The 21,127-nt window shown below is 48.7% G+C and overlaps 1 protein-coding gene across 1 annotated transcript; it reads left to right on the forward strand.

Moving 5' to 3' along the window:
- Positions 1–13,931: 13,931 nt before the first annotated feature.
- On the forward strand, positions 13,932–17,645 carry MCHR1 (melanin concentrating hormone receptor 1). The gene is made up of 2 exons (XM_019446976.2): positions 13,932–14,456; positions 15,789–17,645. The coding sequence occupies exons 1-2, from the start codon at positions 14,375–14,377 to the stop codon at positions 16,766–16,768; spliced, it is 1,062 nt and encodes a 353-aa protein (XP_019302521.1). The 5' UTR covers positions 13,932–14,374; the 3' UTR covers positions 16,769–17,645.
- The last annotated feature ends 3,482 nt before the right edge of the window (positions 17,646–21,127 follow it).

A 21,127-nucleotide genomic window follows, 5' to 3' on the forward strand; every position in this document is an offset into this window, starting at 1 on the left:
CGTGAGTTCGAGCCCCACGTTGGGCTCTGGGCTGACGGCTCAGAGCCTGGAGACTGCTTTGGATTCTGTGTCTCCCTCTCTCTCTGCTCCTCCCCTGTTCATGCTCTGTCTCTCTCTGTCTCAAAAATAAATAAACATTTAAAAAAAAAAATAAATAAAAGTCCATTGGAATAAACTGGGAGTTCAAAGTATAGTGGCTTCTCATATGCTGAGCATTTGCAGGGGTGGGGGAGCAATAAGTAAAGTGTTTCTTTCTCCAGCCAAGATAGTAAAGTAGTAGCCACATGCAAGGTCAAGTTCGTGCAAGGTCAATTCCATCTGCAATTGACTACAAAGTGGTAGGGCATGAGAGCTCCCCCTACCAAAACCTCCCCACTCCACCTGAGGTTTCTTGTTACTAATTTTCGCAGTTGGATCTTGTTTTTTCATCCATTCAGCCATTCTATGTCTTTTGACTGGAGAATTTAATCCACTTACATTTAAAAATGATATAGGGGGCGCCTGGGTGGCTCAGTCAGTTGAACGTCCGACTTCGGCTCAGGTCATGATCTCACGGTCCGTGAGTTTGAGCCCCGCGTCGGGCTCTGTGCTGACAGCTCAGAGCCTGGAGCCTGTTTGAGATTCTGTGTCTCCCTCTCTCTGACCCTTCCCTGTTCATGCTCTGTCTCTCTCTGTCTCAAAAAAATAAATAAACGTTAAAAAAAATTAAAAATGATATGATTCAGAAGCGCCTGGGTGGCTCAGTCGGTTAAATGTCCAACTTGGGCTCAGGTCATCATCTCACCGTTTGTGGGTTCGAGCCCCCGTTGGGCTCTGTGCTAACAGCTCGGAGCCCGGAGCCTGCTTCGGATTCTGTCTCTCCCTCTCTCTCTGCCCCTACCCTGCTCTTGTGTGCGTGCACACTCTCTCCCTCAAAAATAAATAAACATTTAAAACATTTTTTAAATTTAAAAACGATATGATTTTGATAATTATAGAATTAGCAAAACTATAGAATTTTGATCATTAGAACAATTTAAATATTACTGGCAATTATTGATAAGTGTGTGGACTTCCCACTGCCATTTTGTTAATTGTTTCTGACTGGTCCATAGAGCCTCTGTTTCTTGCTTCCTCTTGTGCCAACTTCCTTTATGATTTGATGACTCTTGGTGGCAGTATGCTTTGACTCTTTTGTAATAATTTTTTATGTATCGACTACAAGTTTTTCTTTTGTGATTACCATGAGGCTTCCATAAATATTTTATAGTTATAACATCCTATTTGAAGCTGATGGCAGTGTAACTTTGATAGCATACAGAAATTTTATACTCTTACTTCTCTTTTCATTTTAGGTTATTGATGCTTAAATCTCTTCATCTACATGTTCTCCCGCCAGGGAGGAGGGTAAAGTGCCCTTCATGGTTGGCACCCTGCCTTCCATTCCCTCCCTGAAATGTTTGTTCTAAGCCCATGACAGTCATGTCCCAGGCCTCCTGGCAGTTGCTGGTTTAGGAATGGGGTAGTTCCCCAGTCGTGGTCCATGAGATACAATAGAGCACTGAGAGAGGTGGCCATTGAGGGCAGGAGGAGGGTGGTTGGGGAAAGGTTTTCTTGTGTGATATCCAGAACTGCTACAACCATCTCGTGGCCAGAAGGAAATGTAGACTGACAATGGGTCTGACATGGAGAAAGGCCGAGGGGAGAGACGGAAAAATCCTGGCACCTCTACGGCATTATTGAGCATCTGACTCACCACTCCCAGAGCTTGATCCCCTGCTGGATGGCATAATACATTTCCTCACTGCTTAAGCTTATTTGAGATTTTTTGCTGTTGTTTGAAGCCAGAAGCAGTCTAACTGAAACAGATCGATCTCCGGTGTCCATGTTTCCAGGTGGTGCCACACATAAGGTCAAGTGGGTATATCTTCTCAGCCCATTAAACTCTGGAAAATAATTAGGGGCGCCTGGATGGCTCAGTCGGCTGGGCGTCCGACTTCGGCTCAGGTCATGATCTCGCGGTCCGTGAGTTTGAGCCCCGCGTCGGGCTCTGTGCTGACAGCTCAGAGCCTGGAGCCTGTTTCAGATTCTGTGTCTCCTTCTCTCTCTGACCTTCCCCCACTCATGCTCTGTCTCTCTCTGTCTCAAAAATGAATAAACGTTAAAAAAAATTTTTTTAAATAAAAAATAAAAGAAAATAATCCACACCTATTCCTCAGACATCCTTCTCATTCCATGTGATTTCCGTGGGGTTGAGCCCTCCTCTGTACCACAAGGAGGCTACACAAATTCTGACCAGGGTAGTCAGTACACCAAGGATAGAGATGTCACCCAACCAGGCCAATTCAGAGTGCTCGCTGGGACTTTTGCTGTAGGAAAAGCTTCTCGCTTCTCCTCTAACTTCATAAACTATAAAGACAAGGTAGGCTGGGCTGCAGCTTGCTGTCAGGTGGTAAGAGAAGACTTGGGGGTAAAGCCCAGGAATGACAAGCAGCACCAAAAGGTGGAGACAAGAGAGAGAGGCAGGGTCTCCATGCCGTCATTTACTTCTCTGTACCGAGCCATGCTTGAAGCCCTCAGCACTTGGGGGCAAATCACAATGCGGGCAATTGGCTGGAGTTCTGTGTGTGCTCTGGGTCGGTGGAACAGGTTATACTGGTTTCTCTCCTACCAAAGTTCCACCTCACCAGAACAAGTAATTTTTCACATACCTGTCTGTGTTGCCATCCTACCAATTCATTCTTAAGTGGATTTTTTTTTTCTTGCCTGAATGGACAATGACCCCCTGTCCCCTGACTCTTTGAAAAGTAGAGTGTGGTAAAAACCAGTGGCGGCAAAAACACTCATTTAGAGTCAAGCTAAATGACTACATTACACCAATGTACCAGCTCCCTGCAGGTGAACGTGTACCTGTGACAGCAGCAATAAAACGGGCACTTCTCAAGAAACAGCAAAGAGAGGCAGGGGAACTTAATGGAAGGCCAGGCCTGGCTCTGCCCTGCTAGCCAGGTGATCTTAGATAATTTACTGGGTGTCCCTGAGTTTGGATCTTGTCATGTGCATATTAGGCATAACATTCGTATTACAACTGATCTTCTGCCCCAGCCCTGCTATGGGGTTCAGCTCTGGGGGACACCTCAAGGGAGAGTAGAAGTTCTCTCTCAGGTGTCTCCTGAATGTTCATTGTCTTCGCGTGTCCCCTCACTCGCAGATCAGATCCGTTGGGGGCCACCCCGCACTCTGCTGTGGGTGGACTCTTAGGCCCCGCCCCCTCAAAGCCTCCTTCCCAGAGGCCCCAGGCCAGGATCTCTTATTTCCCTTCCTCACCTTGTGTCTCTATTTCCCCACAGAGAAACACAGAGTAAAGAGAATCACAATAAAGAACTTAACACTGTGGCCTAAATCTGATGGTAATGAGCATATGACCTTGAGCCAGTGACTGTAAGAGCACTTTTGCAACTAGGGAGTGATAATGTATTCCAGCGGTTATGAGAGGCACCACCAAGAAAGAAAACACACCAACTGCAGTTATGACAAAACATCTTAACAGTCTCTGGAGACAAAGCCCTAAACCAGTCACAGCGACCTGTTGCTTCGAAATACCTCTCATCGCTTCTGCGAGATTCACCATTTCTCCTGCCTTCAGTTGCACTGCTGATGCATGACAGCCAATCTTTTCACCTTAGGAACAAAATGTATCACAACTTCTGCTCATGGTTTGTTCTGCAAAGCACTCACTCTTGCTTTGTAAGAAAAGAGCAGTGAGTCCTCCAAAGAAAAAAAAAACTTTGTTTCACTAATATCAGTTTCACTCCCTGTTGCTCCCATATTCCTGCCTTTCTCTTCACATAATCCCCTTTCATCTGAATGCTAAATCACAACATGATTTTTCTGGAGACATTTGAAACAGCACTAAATTTAGACCATGCAGTACCAAAGGTGCATTTAACTCAGTTGGGGTGAAGACAATATGAACAGCTGTGCTCAATATCTCAAATTTGCAAACAATGATGGCTCCATCAGGACGTTACTATTGATTATAAGACACACTCCTAACATTAGAGATGTTAAAATGGGGGGGGGGGGAGTATGTCTTAGAATCAGTTAAATGTGGTAATTGATATCAGTATTGATTAGTAGTGACTGGCAGAAAACTCAACCCAGACAGACTTGAGCAAAGGGATATACTGATCCACAGACATTCAAAAGTCCATTATTCCAGCTTCAGGTATGGCTGGATTCAGGACTCCAGGAGATAATCAGGACTCTGTTCTCTCACCCTTTCTCTCTCTTCTACAGGGATGGTTTCAGTCTCACGTTTCACATGGTATCGAGCTGGAGCCGGCAACTCTAACCCCCACATCCTCTCAGACTTAGAGTTCAGCAAAAAGGAATGAGTGTCTTCAAGCCAAAATTCCTCTCCCGCCCCCAATTTTATAAAAGAGTAAGCACTACGCCCAACATGGGGCTTCAACTTACGACATCAAGATCAAGCGTCCCACGCGCTCTAGGGACTGAACCAGCCAGGTGGCCCTCCATCCCCAAATTTTTAACCTGAGTCTCGATGCCTCTCATTGGCTCTGACAGGTCACGTGCCCAGCCCTGGGCCAGTCAGCATGGTTACTGGGTCAGTTAGGACACACCTGCACTGAGTTGCCCTCTTGGGAGCTCCCGGGCTGCTGGGTCTCCAGAGGGGAGGAGAACAAGGAGAATAGACATGGGGCAGCAGAAACAATAGATGTGATTTACAGGTGGGCTGTGGGGAATTAGGTGAGATTAGCCATGGGAGCACTAGCCCAGTGCTTGGCCCGGGGTTGAGCCTCTTCCCAGAGCAGTTGGGACCTACCCTCTGACTACTGTGTGTGGCTGGAGAGGGCCTCTGCTAGGACCCTCTGGCTGCGGCAGAGTCAGCCCTGCGCAGACTCCCTCCCCCGGGCCGGCTGAGATGCACTGACTCAGCTCCTACGTGAGCTGGATGCTGCCTGGAAAGTTAATAAGCCTTTGAGGCAAGACGTTCCTCCGGTGACGTGGGTTGGTGCCACGAGTGGGTGGGAATGAATGAGAAAGAGTGGGAACACCGTGGTTCCTAGAACGTTTATGGAGTTAAGATGTACAGAGAGAAAGAGGGAAAAGTCAAGAGCGGCGATCAGATTTCTGTAATCGGTTTCAGGCTGCCCAGTGCCCCTGGAGGTGAGCTCACAGCTGCCACTGCCCCTAACTACAACCTCTTCTGCCAGCAGGGTCTGCCCTGTGGCTAGCCCGGCCGTGTCTTTCCAGCTCCCCTCCAGCTCTGCCAGTCTCTTTCTTTCAAACCTAAGTTGCAAGTGGCAGGACAGGGGGAAATCTATCTCTTTGTCACTTGGCGGGTAGGGAAAGAATAGAGCGGGGAGACACAGGAGGGAATCCCAGGGGTGAGGATGTGGAAGAGAGAGGGAGGAAGGCAAGGGGGCAGGGACGGTGCAGAATCTCATGTTGTGCTATTTACAGCCTCTCCGAAGCTGGACGGAATTCAACACGGAGCACCTGCTCTCTGCCCGGTTCCCAGCCAGGCAGTGTGGACACAGAAATAAATAGGACGTTATCCTTGCCTTCAGGAAGTGCAGAGTCTAGTCTGGGAGACAATAAGAAAATCCTTAATTGCAATAGAATGTGATGGCAGGGATCTGGGCATGGGGGTTTATGGAAGGAGAATACCCTTGAGGGAGGAGTGAAGAAGGTGAGTGAGGGATAAGCTGCCAAGCAGGAGGTCTCAGGTCACTCTAGCCTTGGCCTGATCCAGAGGGCTGGGGGTGGGCTCTGGATACTGCCCAGTGCAGTGGGTCCCCTTTCCTTTCTTGCTCCCTTTCGGGCTTTGGCTGCAGGCTTATGGGGGTGGTAACCTCCATGGCAAGGAGATTCCTATCAGCCAAGAGCAATTCTCCACCGAAGGGGACAGCTGGGGTAGCTGTGAGTCCTTGGAACTGACACTCACAGCAGCTGGGGGATGGGTGCACTGGCCTGTAAAGGCCTGGGAGAGCACCAAGATCATTTGTTGCAATGTGTGCAGGGCTGGGTGTTGGGTGGAGGACAGGGTAGGGAGCAAAAGGGCGGAGGGGCAGGGGGAAAGGGGCCAAAGAAAGATCCATGGGGTCAAGGTGTACAAAAGTTGTAGGAGCACACAGAGCTTTCTGGAAAGACTAAGATACTTAAGTGAGACACTGGGCATAGAGTGGAAATGGGAGGTGGTGGGGGAAGAGGTCTGGCAGGTGGACAGAGGCCAGATCATGAAGGGTCCTGTGTGCCATGATCAAAATTAAGGATTAAAGTCCTTTTAAAAAGAAATGGATTCTCATTCCACCCCCACCTCTGTCTCTTCTGTGAACATTTCTGAGCTGTCACAGGCAAAGTCAGCCCACCCATGTTCAGTTGGGTGAGATAGGGACCCCGATGCTGCAGAATTGAAGCGGGGAGGATGGCCAGGGAGGGGCCACCTCCAAGGGGTTGAGACCAAATGAAAGTTAAGTTGTTTTCTCCACGTCGGCATTCTGGAAGTAGGAAGAATGTGTCATTGCAAGGGAGTCCTATGGAGAGGAATTGAGTGCAGAATCTGGAGTCGGAAAAGCAGAGGGCCTAGGGTCCAGCACCACCGTGCCAGCTGGATCATTCTGGAAAAGGCACCCAACTCTCTGAGCCTTCATTTCCATATCTGTCACTGGGGATCACATCCATTCCACTGGGTTAGCTAAGATACGGCACGTGTGTAACAAAGGCTGTCCAAATGTCAGTTACTATACTTTTGCCTCAAAAAAGATATAAATGAAACCTGCAGCAAGGAGAATCCCGAGGCAGGCTCACTCTGCTCCACTTAACTGTCTGGCACTGAGCAGGTCGGGGACTTACCGGATGACACAGCAAGTCTGCGGCACAGCCAAAGTGAAAACCCACCCAAGTCACCGACTCCAGTGTCGTCAGCAGAACCGGCTGTGGCCCAACTTCACACGGCATTTCTCTTGGGTATAGACCCAGGAGTGGAACTGCTGGGTCATGTGGTAACTCTAGGTTTAACATTTTTAACAAATGCTAAACTGTTTTCCAAGGTGGCTGTGCCACTGTACATTCCCACCAACAATGTATGAGGATTTCAATTTCTCCACATCCTCGCCAAGAATTATTATCTATTATTTCTGTTATAACTATCCTAGTGGGTGTGAAATTGTATCTTATTGTATTTTTTTTCTGATTAGATCTATTTATTTATTTTTATTTTATTTTATTTTTTGATTTTATTTTTTAAAATTTACATCCAAGTTAGTTAGCATATAGTGCAACAATGATTTCAGGAGTAGATTCCTTAGTGCCCCTTCCCCATTTAGCCCATCCCCCCTCCCACGACCCCTCCCGTAACCCTCAGTTTGTTCTCCATATTTATGAGTCTCTTCTGTTTTGTCCCCCTCCATGTTTTTATATTATTTTTGTTTCCCTTCCCTTATGTTCATCTGTTTTGTCTCTTAGAGTCCTCATAGGAGTGAAGTCATGTGATTTTTGTCTTTCTCTGACTAATTTCCCTCAGCAGAATACCCTCCAGTTCCATCCACATAGTTGCAAATGGCAAGATTTTATTCTTTTTGGTTGGCAAGTAATACTCCATTGTGTGTGTGTGTGTATATATATATATATATATATATATATCACATCTTCTTTATCCATTCATCCATCGATGGGCATTTGGGCTCTTTCCATACTTTGGCTATTGTTGATAGTGCTGCTATAAACATGGGGGTGCATGTGTCCCTTCGAAACAGCACACCTGTATCCTGTGAACAAATACCTAGTAGTGCAATTGCTGGGTTGTAGGGTAGTTCTATTGTTAGTTTTTTGAGGAACCTCCATACTGTTTTCCAGAGTGCCTGCACCAGTTTGCATTCCCACCAACAGTGCGAAAGAGATCCTCTTTCTCCGCATCCTTGCCAACATCTGTTGTTGCCTGAGTTGTTAATGTTAGCCATTCTGACAGGTGTGAGGTGGTACCTCATTGTGGTTTTGATTTGTATTTCCCTGATGATGAGTGATATGGAGCATTTTTTCATGTATCGGTTGGCCATCTGGATGTCTTCTTTGGAGAAGTGTCTATTCATGTCTTTTGTCCATTTCTTCACTGGATTATTTGTTTTTTGGGTGTTGAGTTTAATAAGTTCTTTATAGATTTTGGATACTAACCCTTTATCTGATATGTCATTTGCAAATATCTTCTCCCATTCTGTCGGTTGCCTTTTAGTTTTGCTGATTGTTTTCTTTGCTGTGTAGAAGCTTTTTATCTTGATGAGGTCCCAATAGTTCATTTTTGCTTTTGTTTCCCTTGCCTCTGGAGATGTGCTGAGTAAGAAGTTGTTGTGGCTGAGGTCAAAAAGGTTTTTTCCTGCTTTCTCCTCTAGGATTTTGATGGCTTCCTGTCTTACATTTAGGTCTTTCATCCATTTTGGGTTTCTTTTTGTGTATGGTGTAAGAGAGTGGTCCAGGTTCATTCTTCTGCATGTCGCTGTCCAGTTTTCCCAGCACCACTTGCTGAAGAGACTGTCATTGTGTTTTTTTTTTTAATTTTTTAAATGTTTATTTATTTTTGAGAGAGAGAGACAGGCAGACTGCAAGTGGAGGAGGGACAGAGAGAGAGAGGAAGAGACAGAATCCTAAACAGGCTCCAGGCTCTGAGCTGTCAGCACAGAGCCCAATGCGGGGCTCAAACTCATGAACTGCAAGATCATGACCTGAGCCAAAGTCAGATGGCTAACTGACTGAGCCACCCAGGCGCCCCTTGAGTTAATTTTTGTATATAGTGTGATGTAGGGGTCCAACTTCATTTTTTGTGTGCATGGATATCCAGTTGTCCCGGTGTCATTTGTTGAAAAACTATCTATCCTTTTCCTCACTGAATTGTTTGGCACCCATGTCAAAATATCACACGGCCCCTTTTTAAGGAAAGTAGGCCTTGAACAGTTCTTTGTACATGCACTTTGGGCAACTCTTATGACTTTTGGCAGGTGAAACCAGCTTTTGCCCCTGGGCACAGGCATCTCAGATCAGTGCCTATGTTCTGAGGTCACTTGATGTCTTAATACTTGATAGAGGCAAAAAAAAAAAAAAAAAAAATCCGATTTTCTGTTGGATAGCACAAGGTCTGAGTACCTACAAGAAGGCAGGTGACCTACTCTGATCTGTTCTTCCAAAGATGTTACATTGCTGCCCCACATCTCCATGTGGCCTGATGTCTGGAATCTCTGGGGCCCAAAGTAGTGGTGTGTTTTTAGTTTTTCCATGTTTTATTAAGAAAAGATATTTGGGGCACCTGGTGGCTCAGTCAGTTAAGTGTCCAACTTCAGCTCAGGTCATGATCTCACGGTTTGTGGGTTCGAGCCCTGCGTTGGACTCTGTGCTGACAGCTTGGAGCCTGGAGCCTGGATCCTGCTTCAGATTCTGTGTCTCCCTTAATCCCTTCTCCTACCCCACTCACAATCTATCTCACTCTCAAAAAAATAAACTTAAAAAAAAAGATATTTAATTGAACATGCAACAGAGCTGCAATGTCTAAGTAAATGATTTATAGTAGGCTTTTGGAATCCCATAGAAAGCTCTTGAACTGATTTACTGCATGCAATACCTTTTTCTTTTAACTGTTTAACATATTTTTAAATTGTGATAAAATACACCCAACATAAAATTTACTTTGTTTTTAAGTGTACAGCTCGGTGGCATTAAATACATTTACATCTTTGTGCAACCGTCACCACCATCCATCTACAGAATTTTTTCATTATCCCAAACTGAAACTCTGTCCCCATTAAATAGCAACTCCCCATTCTCCATTCTCCCAGCCCCTGGCAAATTCCATTCTACTTTCTGTCTCTAAGAATTTGACTAGTCTAGGTACCTCACATAAGTGGGATTATACAATATTTGTCCTTTTGTGTCTATTTTACTTAGTAGAATGTCTTCAAGGTTCATCCATGTTGTCGGAATTTCATTTTAAGGATTTCTTTTAATGTTTGTTTGTTTATTTATTTATTTTTGAGAGAGAGAGAGAGAGAGAGAGAGAACTAGAGCATAGGAGGGGCAGAGAGAGAGGATCTGAAGCGGGCTCTGCACTGACATCAGAGAGTCTGATGCGAGGCTGAACTCACAAACTGTGAGATCATGACTTGAGCCGAAGTGGGACACTTAGGCTGAGCCCCCTCTGGTTCCCCCCATGTAAGTACTCTTACCTCAGCTGCTTTCTCGTGCTTGCTTGGGATTTCCATGAATCCTTTTGATGAATCGCTATCCCTGAAGGTGATCTTTTTTGTCTTTCTCACCATCAGAAAGAACCTGACTGTGGCCTCTGGGTTAACTCACAGCTGAGAGATGCCCACTGCCTGGTCATGGGCCTTGTGGCCACTGCTGCCAGGTTGGCCACGAAGCACTGGGGCTGAATGGAGCCTTGGAGAAGGGAGCATGGCCAATAGGGCTTGTGTTCTTCTCCCCTGTGCCCATGTCTCTCAGGGCTTCCCCATATAGTCCTCTATTAGCCATTTATTCATCCAACAAACTAGAGGCAAACTAGACTGTCTCTTCCTGCATCCTCTTTGCAAGGAGAAGAACTTGGCCAAACATCTCTCACCTCAACACTCCTCCCCTTTACTGCCAGTAGGAATGAGCCACACATCTCAGTCTTGGGTTCCTAGAAAACAGAGCCAGAGACAAAGTCTCTGGGTGTTTGACAGCTTGGGTGTTTGACTGGAAAGTGTGGCTCTAGGAATCAGAAGTGAGGACTGAGCAGCAAAGGAGGGAAGCTGGGAGCACTATGGAAGGAAGTCGAGTTGGCCATCAGTACAGGTGACTGGTTGCTCTACCCCATGGGAGTGCTGGTTAAATGGTTCACCCCATCCACTGGTTAAATGTTCACCCTAAGGGGTGTTAACTCTCCCTGTACTTCCGAGTTGCTCATGCATGGGGCAGTTTCATGGATTCCCATATTCTAAGTTGTGACAGCAACACAGAGCAGAGGGTAAAGGACACACGGCGCAAGGCTAAGACACAGCGCCAACAGGTCATACCTGCACCTGCACCTGTACCTGAAGTTGGTCAGGGACTGTGCAGAGTGGGTCACTGCAGCAATGGATGGAATATAACCTGTGTGGCCAAGAGGATTTGAAGGGGTGCACGTGGGCAACCAGTAGACATGCTCATTCCTAAAATGGCCGCTGGTGAAGGTCATGAGGTTGCCATTGACTGGTTTAAATCAATCATTTGTGATGAATGGATGCTGAGGGTTCCACCCGAATGCCTCCTCAAAGAAGTCATCCTTAACTCTCCTCTCTAAAGGACCCCAGTCATTCCCTTGGTGACGCTACCACAGTGAGTAATCAGCCCGTGTGGCTGCCACTGTGAGTTGACTAACTCAGTGTTCACACACACCCCCACCCCCCAGCGTGCAAAAGCTAGAAAGATCAAACCTGCCCTTGCTGCTCAGTCACGGTTTAAATTCAAGCAGAGTCATTTTGCTAGTGCCGATGGTGGAAGTGGTGGCATCATTTGCCCTTTTTATGAACACCTAAATCCCTTCGTGATGAAGTCACCTGGACTTGGCTGGATCTCAGCAGGAAAAGGGGTATCTTGTTTACTTGCCAACTTGCTCGTTATTAGCTACATGTCCCCACTTAAGCTGAAGCTCCTTGATAGCAGGCACTTGTATTCTTTACTGTGTGGATGGTGCCTGGTGCACAGCAGAAGCTCAAGAATGATTTGTTGGGGGCACCTGGTAGCTCAGTCGGTTAAGGGTCTGACTTTGGCCTAGGTCATAATCTCACCGTTCCCGAGTTCAAGCCCCGTGTCGGGCTCTGTGCTGACAGCTCAGAACCTGGAGCCTGCTTCGGACTCTGTCTCTGTCTCTGTCTCTGTCTCTGTCTCTGTCTCTCTCTCTCTGTGCCCCTCCCCCACTCGCTCTTTGCCTCTCTCAAAAATAAATAAACATTAAAAATTTTTTTTTAAAAACCCAATGATTTGCTGGACAGATGGATGGACAGATGGAGGCGGGAAGACGATGGCAAGTGGAAGAAGAGGTCATAATGCTCATTTTCCCACCCTGAAAGCTTTGGAATGCCCCAGGGTCAAGTCCACACAACTCTATCCACCCGCATGCACTCCCTAGGTGAGCTCATCCAGGGTCGTCAGTTTAATTTTGTATCTCCAGGCACCACTTCTGCCTCGAGTTTCTGACTCACATCTGACTACCACCCAACATTTCCACTCAGGTGTTAATAGGCATCTAGAATATAACAGATCCAAAATGGAACTCTTAATTTCTCCTCCAAATCTTCTCCTCCCACAGACTTCCTTATCTCAGTAAATGACAACTGCATTCATTAGTTGTTTGGGCTCCAAACTTGGGAGTGACCCCGATGCCTCTTCCTCTCACACACTTCCAGCTCTCCAGCAAATGGTCTGGTCTCTATACAGTGTATACAAGCCCACCATTTCTCCCCACCTCCGCCTTCCTGATCTGGGACGCCATCCTCTTTCAATTGGATTGTCACAGCAGCCTTTTACATGGGACGTTTCTGGTAACCCATGTCACATTTCCCCCGGCCACTTCTGACTTCAGCTCTGGCTGCAGCGGACAGTTGGAGGTGAGTTTAGCTGATCCTACGCTTATCGTGTCTTGCCTCGAGTGCACACCTCGCACCTGTTTGCTTTTTGCCCTGGATTTCATACTGTCGGAGTCCTCTTAGTTCCAGCACAAGATTCACTTGCCTCTTACCTCGGGTGTGAGCACCCTCCTGCCTCAGGGCCTTTGCACTGGCTCTTCTTGCAGATATTCCCAACCATGCCTCTTCATTTCCTTCAGGACTCTTCTGAAAACACTTCCAGAGAGGCCTTCCTATGTAAAATAGCAACCTCCACTTCCCCTAGTGTTGCCTGGCCCCCTCTTTTTCATAGCACTAATCCCTAACCTTGTAAATTGTCTTTTTTATTTTTTGTATACTTTCCATTCCCCCCAACCTTCCCTCCTCAACTTGAATGTAATCTCCATGAGGACAAGGATTCAGGGACTTTATTGTTGTTGTTGTTGTTGTTGTTTTTTCATTACAAAACCTAGAACAGTGCTTGGCAAGTAGTAAGTGCTCAATAAATATTTGTTGGATGAAATGAATAAATAAGACTGAAGACACACACAGGTAGGGATCAGGCTGTTGTTACCTTGAAGCCCCTGCTTCCGAGTCTGGTGGTAGGTGTGTTGGCAACTCTTGGCCGTGAGGGGCACTGGAGGCTGGCAGCAGGACACCTCTGCCCAGAATTCCTTCAATGCTTTGCCCTCTAAGGTTCCCAGTTGACAACTTCAGGGACGGGGGTGCTACACTCTGAAAATTGTCTCAAGAATCAAATCTCGGGGCCCCTGAGTGGCTCAGTCGGTTAACCACCTGACTCTTGATCTCAGCTCAGGTCATGATCTCACAGTTCATGAGATGGAGTCCTTCGTCCGGCTCTGAGCTGACAGCGTGGAGCCTGCTTGGGATTTTCTCTTTCCCTCTCTCTCTCTGCCCTTCCCCACCTCTCTCTCTCTCAAAATAAACACATAAACTTAAAAAAAAAAGAAAGAAAGAAAAAGAAAAATCTCTGTACGTTTGGTCCTCAATTCTGTGCAGAGGGTAGTGTCCCCTTCTGGTCCCTAAGACCTTGGCCATCAGCAGCATCAAAGAGTGACCCCAGTCACCTCTGAGTGCTGGTCAACAGCTCAGCGGCCAACGAATCTGCTTGTGGCGGATGCTGGAGGTCCAGCCGGTGAGATGGTTAGGGTACCAGAGAGCAGCTGAGGGTGGCCTGGGGGACAGGCATGCTGTGGTCTGAGCCTTCCATCTCCGAGCTCTGTGAAGTCACCCCTAGCCCCTGCCACATGGCCCAGCCACCCATATCTGGGGTTAGGGACTAGGCCAGGCTCATTCACTTTTCCGGAGGGAGGCAGCCCGTTTGTCTTTACAGGCACCTGGATCCTCCCAGGAGGCAAGCTCCTGGGGGCACAGGAGCACAGCCCCCAGTGCAGGTGGGAAGGAAGCCCCCTCCCCGATGGCTTTGCCTAAGCTCGCCCCCGCGCCCCCACCAGCTCCCCCAGGCTCCGGGGGCTCCGCAGGCAGTCGGATGCGGGAGCTGCTGCTCGGGACTGAAGAGGTTAACGTGCATCTGCCTCCGAATGTTAATGTGTCTAGGTGATGTCAGTGGGAGCCGGGGAAGGAGGGAGTGGGGAGAGAAGCGGGGCTAGGAGGCGGCAGAAGCTGCCAGACCGCCAGCAAGACCCCCTTCCGGACTGCAGGGCTCGTGCTGTGGGACGGGCGGGCGGCGCTGCCGCAGCCTGCGTGGGTGGACGGGCGAGCAGGCGACGGGCAGCGGCAGGATGGACCTGGAAGCCTCGCTGCTGCCCACCGGCCCTAATGCCAGCAACACCTCGGACGGCCCCGATAACCTCACCTTGGCGGGTGAGTAGTGTTGGAGGGGAGTCCTCCCTCCTCTGCGCTGGGGGTGGGGAGTGGGAAGGTTTCACCTCTGCGCTCAGGAACTGCTCAGGAAACTTTATTACAGTTCTAGAGGATCAGACCTGCAGTCTGCTTTGCCCGGAGGGGAAGGGGAGAAGGGGGCGGGGCAGGCAGCGGCAGAAGGGGGCCGGGGAGGAGGAGAATGAGAAGAGCGAAAAGGCACATTGGGAAGTGGCAGGGGATGGGGGCCAGCCCTGAGGGAGACAGGAGGAGATTCACCCGTGAGTTCCAAATGCTTTGCAGATAAAAATTCCAGGCTGGAAAAGCAAGCAAGAGAAGATAGAGGACAGTGTGTGAGGAGAGAGCCGGGTAGGCTCACTCATTTGCTGGTCCCCCTGTCTTTTTACTGAAACTGTGGTAATGGGATCTGAAACATCCTTACTGACCCCTGGGAAAGGCCATGGGAAGGGATAACTCACAGAGCCACGAGAGGATTAACTTTGCTGGTGAATGAAGCTTCCTGACATTTCCAGAGCTGAGATGCCCTGAAATTCTAGCTCTGAGGAAGGAAAAAAGAGGAAAGGCTTGGTGGAGAAAAATCTCAAGTGGCTTAGGCTGCAACACACAGCTTTGGTCTCTGCTCACTTGGGAAGCCCAGGGTCATAAGATACAGACCAAGGAAGTCCCTGATAGGCACCCAAGAGAAGAGAGGGCTGCGGGCCTGATGTGCAAAAACCTCTCTCCACAGGAGAGTGGCCCACAGATATGCCTAGGAATCAGCGCACAGCTTCCAACCAGTGATTTCTAAAATGAGATGATCAGGGCTGCAAATAGGAAAACACATGCATGCGCCCATGCATACTCTTGCTCGCCCGCATGCGCGCGCGCGCACACACACACACACACACACACACACACACACTTTCATGTCCTTCTGGCTATTTTGATGAGGTTTCCTGGTAAAGCCTAGGGGCCCACAGAATAATTCTCTGCAGACAGCTGTGGTTCTTGAATCTGTGCCTTCTGAGACAATGCAGGAAGCAAAGGACCGGGTCCTTCAACTAACAGGTGGTGCGGGAGAATCTGGTAGGATTAGCCAGGGAACCGGTGGAGGAGGGCAAGGGGACAGGATTAGCAACGGTGTGGAGAGGGAGAATGTGGGGAGGGAGAACAGTAGGAAAGGATTCCAGATGAATGGCAAGCCCTGAGGGAACCGGAAAGAAGATAAAGAGGTAAGCAAGCACATGATTGCTGGAGGCTAAGCACCCAGTAGGACATTAGCCCTTAGAGAAGAGTCCATGATAAATGGTCACAGCTCGCTCCTTTTGTCCCCAGGGTCACCTCCTCGCAGAGGGAGTGTCTCCTACATCAACATCATCATGCCTTCAGTGTTTGGCACCATCTGCCTCCTGGGCATCATCGGGAACTCCACAGTCATCTTCGCGGTGGTGAAGAAGTCCAAACTGCACTGGTGCAGCAACGTGCCCGACATCTTCATCATCAACCTCTCGGTGGTGGACCTCCTCTTTCTCCTGGGCATGCCCTTCATGATCCACCAGCTCATGGGCAATGGAGTCTGGCACTTTGGAGAGACCATGTGCACACTCATCACGGCCATGGACGCCAACAGTCAGTTCACCAGCACCTACATCCTGACCGCCATGGCCATTGACCGCTACCTGGCCACCGTCCACCCTATCTCCTCCACCAAGTTCCGGAAGCCTTCTGTGGCCACCCTGGTGATCTGCCTCCTGTGGGCCCTCTCCTTCATCAGCATCACCCCCGTGTGGCTCTACGCTAGGCTTATCCCCTTCCCAGGGGGCACGGTGGGCTGTGGCATCCGCCTGCCCAACCCAGACACTGACCTGTACTGGTTCACCCTGTACCAGTTCTTCCTGGCCTTCGCCCTGCCCTTTGTGGTCATCACAGCTGCGTATGTGAGGATCCTGCAGCGCATGATGTCCTCCGTAGCTCCCGCCTCTCAGCGCAGCATCCGGCTGCGGACAAAGAGGGTGACTCGTACAGCCATCGCCATCTGCCTGGTCTTCTTTGTGTGCTGGGCCCCCTACTATGTGCTGCAGCTGACCCAGTTGTACATCAGCCGCCCGACACTCACCTTTGTGTACCTGTACAACGCAGCCATCAGCTTGGGCTATGCCAACAGCTGCCTCAATCCCTTTGTGTACATCGTGCTCTGTGAGACATTCCGCAAACGCTTGGTCCTGTCCGTGAAGCCTGCTGCCCAGGGGCGGCTTCGAGCCGTCAGCAATGTCCAGACAGCTGATGAGGAGAGGACAGAAAGCAAGGGCACCTGACGCTTCCCCTACAACCCTGGGCACCTCCAAGTCGGGACAGCACGGCGGACCATGATGGGGAGAGACGCTGAGAAGAACCCAAGACCCCTCTGGGAGAATGCGGGGAGGCTGGGTGGTGAGGGGTTGTTGCAACTAAAAACATTCCACGGGGTCCACAAATTGCCGGGGAGGCTGGCAGCCAGATTTTGGGGGCTTCAAGCATCAGACATCCCCTTAGGAGAGGAGGAAGAGACCTTTGGGTTGAACAGAAACTGAACAAGAAGAAAATTTTCATTCAAATGTTCAGTTGAGCCCTATATCTCTTGGCTCCCCAGTGTCTTTTTCTCAATTGCTGATTTATTTAAAACCTGGGAAGGCCAGGGTGTGAGCAGCGGGGCCCTGGGGAGGTTGGAAAGTGATGTGGCCTCAACGCTCCTTCCCATCTCTCCCTGGTGTGATGGAGGGCAGCCCTTCTCCCAAGCTGGCGGGTGATGAAACGAAGCATGCCATCTCTCTGCGTTCCAGCATCCTGTGTCGATTTGCCTGTATCTCTAGGGGATGCATGTTTATTTTGGGGCGGGGTAGGGTGGGGTGGGGTGGGGCTCTGAGCCCACAGGAGTAGGAGAGCCACTTATTGAGAATGACAAGGCTACCTTAGGTGGGTATGGGCAGAAGTCTTTAAAATTAAGAAAAATGGGGAAGAACAAGGGGGCTTTTGCAGCTGTGGGGACGTTGTTGTCATGAGGCACATTTGTTAATCACCTGATCTGGAGTGAGTGTCCATCAGAGTCCTGCATGTGCAAGGGTCATTCTGATGCCTGGTGTGTTGGCATAATCTTTTTGCTCCAGCCCTTCCTCTCCAAAATAAAAAACGAATAAAGGAAAATCTCCACCCACATCTCTTTGGATGTTCCTGTATAATTGCTTGGGTTTGGGGGTGGGGGTGGGTGGCAGCAAAGGAAAAGAGGGGTCACTTGGCTGCGGCATCTAGACCTTGGTCAGGCTGCATTTTAGAAAGCAGGAAGCAGGGGATCTAAACCCACAGGGAGGGATCCTCTAAACCCACAGGGAGGATTCAGCCACACAAACGGAATTGCTGTGAATTCATTAGACTGCTGCTCAGCTTGGGCTCAGGACTCATCTTCCTGTCTTCTGCTCAGTTGTCATCAGTCCTGGCCCCGGGGGCCCCAAGTCCCACCCGCCACCTCCCCCGCTGAGTCACCAGTCTCAAGGCTGGCTTCTGGGGCAGCCCGAGCCTGCCTCCTGCTGCTGCCAAGATGTGGTGTTGAGCAGGAAGATTACAGACGGGCCGCTGGGCGGCAGCCAAGCCTGCTGCTTCTCAGCTTCTTCTCCGGGAGGAGCTGGGAGCCAGGAGTCCGGGGCAAACTGCTCGGCAGATGTGGATGAGATGGGGGCAACACATTGCGAGCTCCCAGCTTGTCCAGATGCATCTTTAAAGCGGGTGCCGCGGCACAGCCTCTTCTTGCTGGGTGTTTTTCACTGCACGGTTGCAGCAGGTATAGGCTGCCTAGCAAACTTCGGGTCCCGGGCAGCTCTTTTTGTCATCGTCATTAGCCGCAGTGTCTTCGGGCTTGAGTTCCACTCCACCTCGGTACCAGGGGGAGCCGAGAAGCTGACAGTTGTCCTTACTCGCTGACAGTGGGGGCTGTAGCTGCCACAGGTAAACTCCCAAGCTATTTCAGATTCACATCCAACAAAAGAAAAAAGATTCTTAGGGGAGCCTTGAGGCAGCTCCCACCCACCAGTTCCAGAAAAGGAGGTTTTCCTGCATCTGGTTTGCCTGTGAAAGGCTTCCTGGGGGTCTACCCCTCCCGCCCCCTCCAAAAAGGAATCTGGGAGGAGAAATAGGTGAGGTGGCCTCTCCCAGGAAATGCAAGTGACCCAGTCTACAGCTCACTGAGGTAGGCGGGCTGAGGAAGGCCCAGCAAGCCCTGGAGAGGGGACACCCCTTCCTTCAGCTCTCAACCCCTACTGAAAACTGATATTGAAGCAAAGTAGGTTGAAACAGAAAGTGAGTGGGTGGAAATGTAAACAGAAGGGAAGGGAGAGGATGGGGGAGAGTTGGAGAAGAGTTGGAGGAACACGGGCACACAGAGAGGAGGGGGGCAGGGAGATTATAATGGGGGAACCCTCGCCAACACATCCTTCCCCAGCCCAAACCTGCAGGTGACACCGGGTAAGAACAAGCGTGTGCAGGAAGAGGGGGTGGTGGCACTGGCAGGACGCTCTTCGTGACATGGTTAGTGGGAATGGTGGGCTGAGAGTAGGGCTTGAGGCTGGTCTGAGGAATGAGTGGGATTTTCCTTTCCTCCTCATTCAAGCTGGGGCTATGAACAGCCCAAACTTCAGGGAACTGGGGGGGCCACGGTGAGGTACAGAGAGAGTACCGGAAGTGGGTGAAGAAGACAAAACTGATCTCTTTGCTCTTTTTCCCCTTTCCACACCTAACAAATACCATCTCTCTCATTGGGCCCCGTCACACCATCTCCCCAAACCGGGTGAGTGCCCTCTACGCTGCCCCCTCCTCTACTCCCCAGAAGATATTTCCTCTCCAACTGTGAGGATTAAGTCCCTAAAGTCCCCTGTGGTGGAAGGATTCTGCAGCAGGGGGACTTAGGATCTCACAGATGATGCAAGCCAAGATTGCAAGTGACTAAGTGACTGCAGGGAAACCCTTCTGCATATTCATACTCACTAAAGAAGTACTGACAAGAACACCAAATAAAGGGACTAGGAATGATATTTTTATTTCCTGTATTATCAGTTTTATTTGATTTTTAATTTTTTTAATAAATTTTTTTAAAGTTTATTTACTTATTTTGAGAGAGACAGAGACAGTGCAAGTGGGGGAGGGGCAGAGAGGAGAGGGGAGGGGAGGAGAGAATCCCAAGCAGGCTCCATGCTGCCGACGCAGAGCCTGACGTGGGGCTAGAACCCACAAAACTGTGAGATCGTGACCTGAACCGAAACCCAGAGTTGGACGATCAATTGACTGAGCCACCCCGGCATCCCCCTTTTTACAAATGTTTTTTTAATTAATTAATTAATTAGAGAGAGAGTGAGCAAGCAGGAGAGGGGCAGAGAGAGAGGGAGGGAGAGAATCCCAAGCAAGCTCTGCACTGTCAGCACAGAGCCCAAAGCGGGGCTCAAACTCCCTAACCGTGAGATCGTGACCTGAGCGGAAACCAAGAACTAAACACTTAACCAACTGAGCCACCAGGTGCCCCATTTATTTATTTTAATGTTTATTTATTTATTTTGAGAGAGAGAGAGAGAGCGCATGCAAGTGATTAGGGCAGAGGCAGAGAGAGATGGAGGGGGAGGATCCCAAGGAGTCTCCTTTCTGACAGTGCAGAAGCCCAATGTGGGGCTTGATCCCAACACCTGGAGATCATGACCTGAGCTGAAATCAAGAGTCGGATGCTTAACCGACTTAGTCACCCAGGTGCCCCTCATCTTGACTGCTTTTGAATGTACAGTTCAGTTGTTATGTATATTTTACCACAATAAGAAACAAAATAGGGGCGCCTGCATGGCTCAGTTGTTAAGTGTCCAACTCTTGATTTCAGCTCAGGTCATGATGTCACAGTCATGAGATCGAGCCGCGCGTTTAGCTCTGCACTGGGCGTGGAGCCTGCTTAAGATTCTCTCTCCACCTCCCTCTGCCCCTATCCCCTGCTCATTCTCTCTCTCTCTCTCTCTCTCTCTCTCTCTCTCTCTCTAAAAAAAAAAAAAAGTCAAGATGGTACGTTTTAATTATGTGTATTTTACCACAAAAAATATATAATACATACATATTTTCTGTATATATTAACCACATTCAAGTGTAAAATTCAGTGACATTAAATAATTCACATTATTGTGCAACTACCACCACTACTCATCTCCAAAATTTTTTGGTCTTCCCATACTGAAACTCTATACCCATCAAACACCAACTCCCCATTCTCCTTCCCCACAGCTCCTGGCAACCACCATTCTATTTTCTGTCCATGATTTTGACTACTCTATGTACTTCATATAAGTAGAATTATACAATGTTTGTCCTTTTGTGTCTGGCTTATTTCAATTACTATAATGCCTTGAAGGTTCATCCAGTTTATAGCATGTATCAAAATAGTTCCTTTTCAAAGTTGAATAACATTTCATTGTATGTATTTACCACCTTTCATTTATCCATTCATCTGTCAATGGGCATTTAGCCTGTTTGTACCTTTTGGCTATTGTGAATAATGCTGCTATGAACATGGGTGTACAAACATCTGTTTGAGATCCTGCTTTCAATTTTTTTGTGTGTTTATAGCCAAAAGTGAAATTGCTGAATCATATGGCAATTCTATGTTTAACTTTTTGAGGAAC

Source organism: Panthera pardus, unplaced genomic scaffold (genome assembly GCF_024362965.1).
Source record: "Panthera pardus isolate Hobbes unplaced genomic scaffold, ASM2436296v1 HiC_scaffold_6, whole genome shotgun sequence".
NCBI classification, from domain to species: Eukaryota; Metazoa; Chordata; class Mammalia; order Carnivora; family Felidae; genus Panthera; species Panthera pardus.

Excerpts from the sequence above, each read along its gene's own strand:
- MCHR1 (XM_019446976.2), top strand. The coding sequence starts at position 14,375 with ATGGACCTGGAAGCCTCGCTGCTGCCCACCGGCCCTAATGCCAGCAAC. Across the intron at positions 14,457-15,788 it reads CGATAACCTCACCTTGGCGG|GGTCACCTCCTCGCAGAGGG; the intron begins GTGAGTAGTGTT and ends TTTTGTCCCCAG.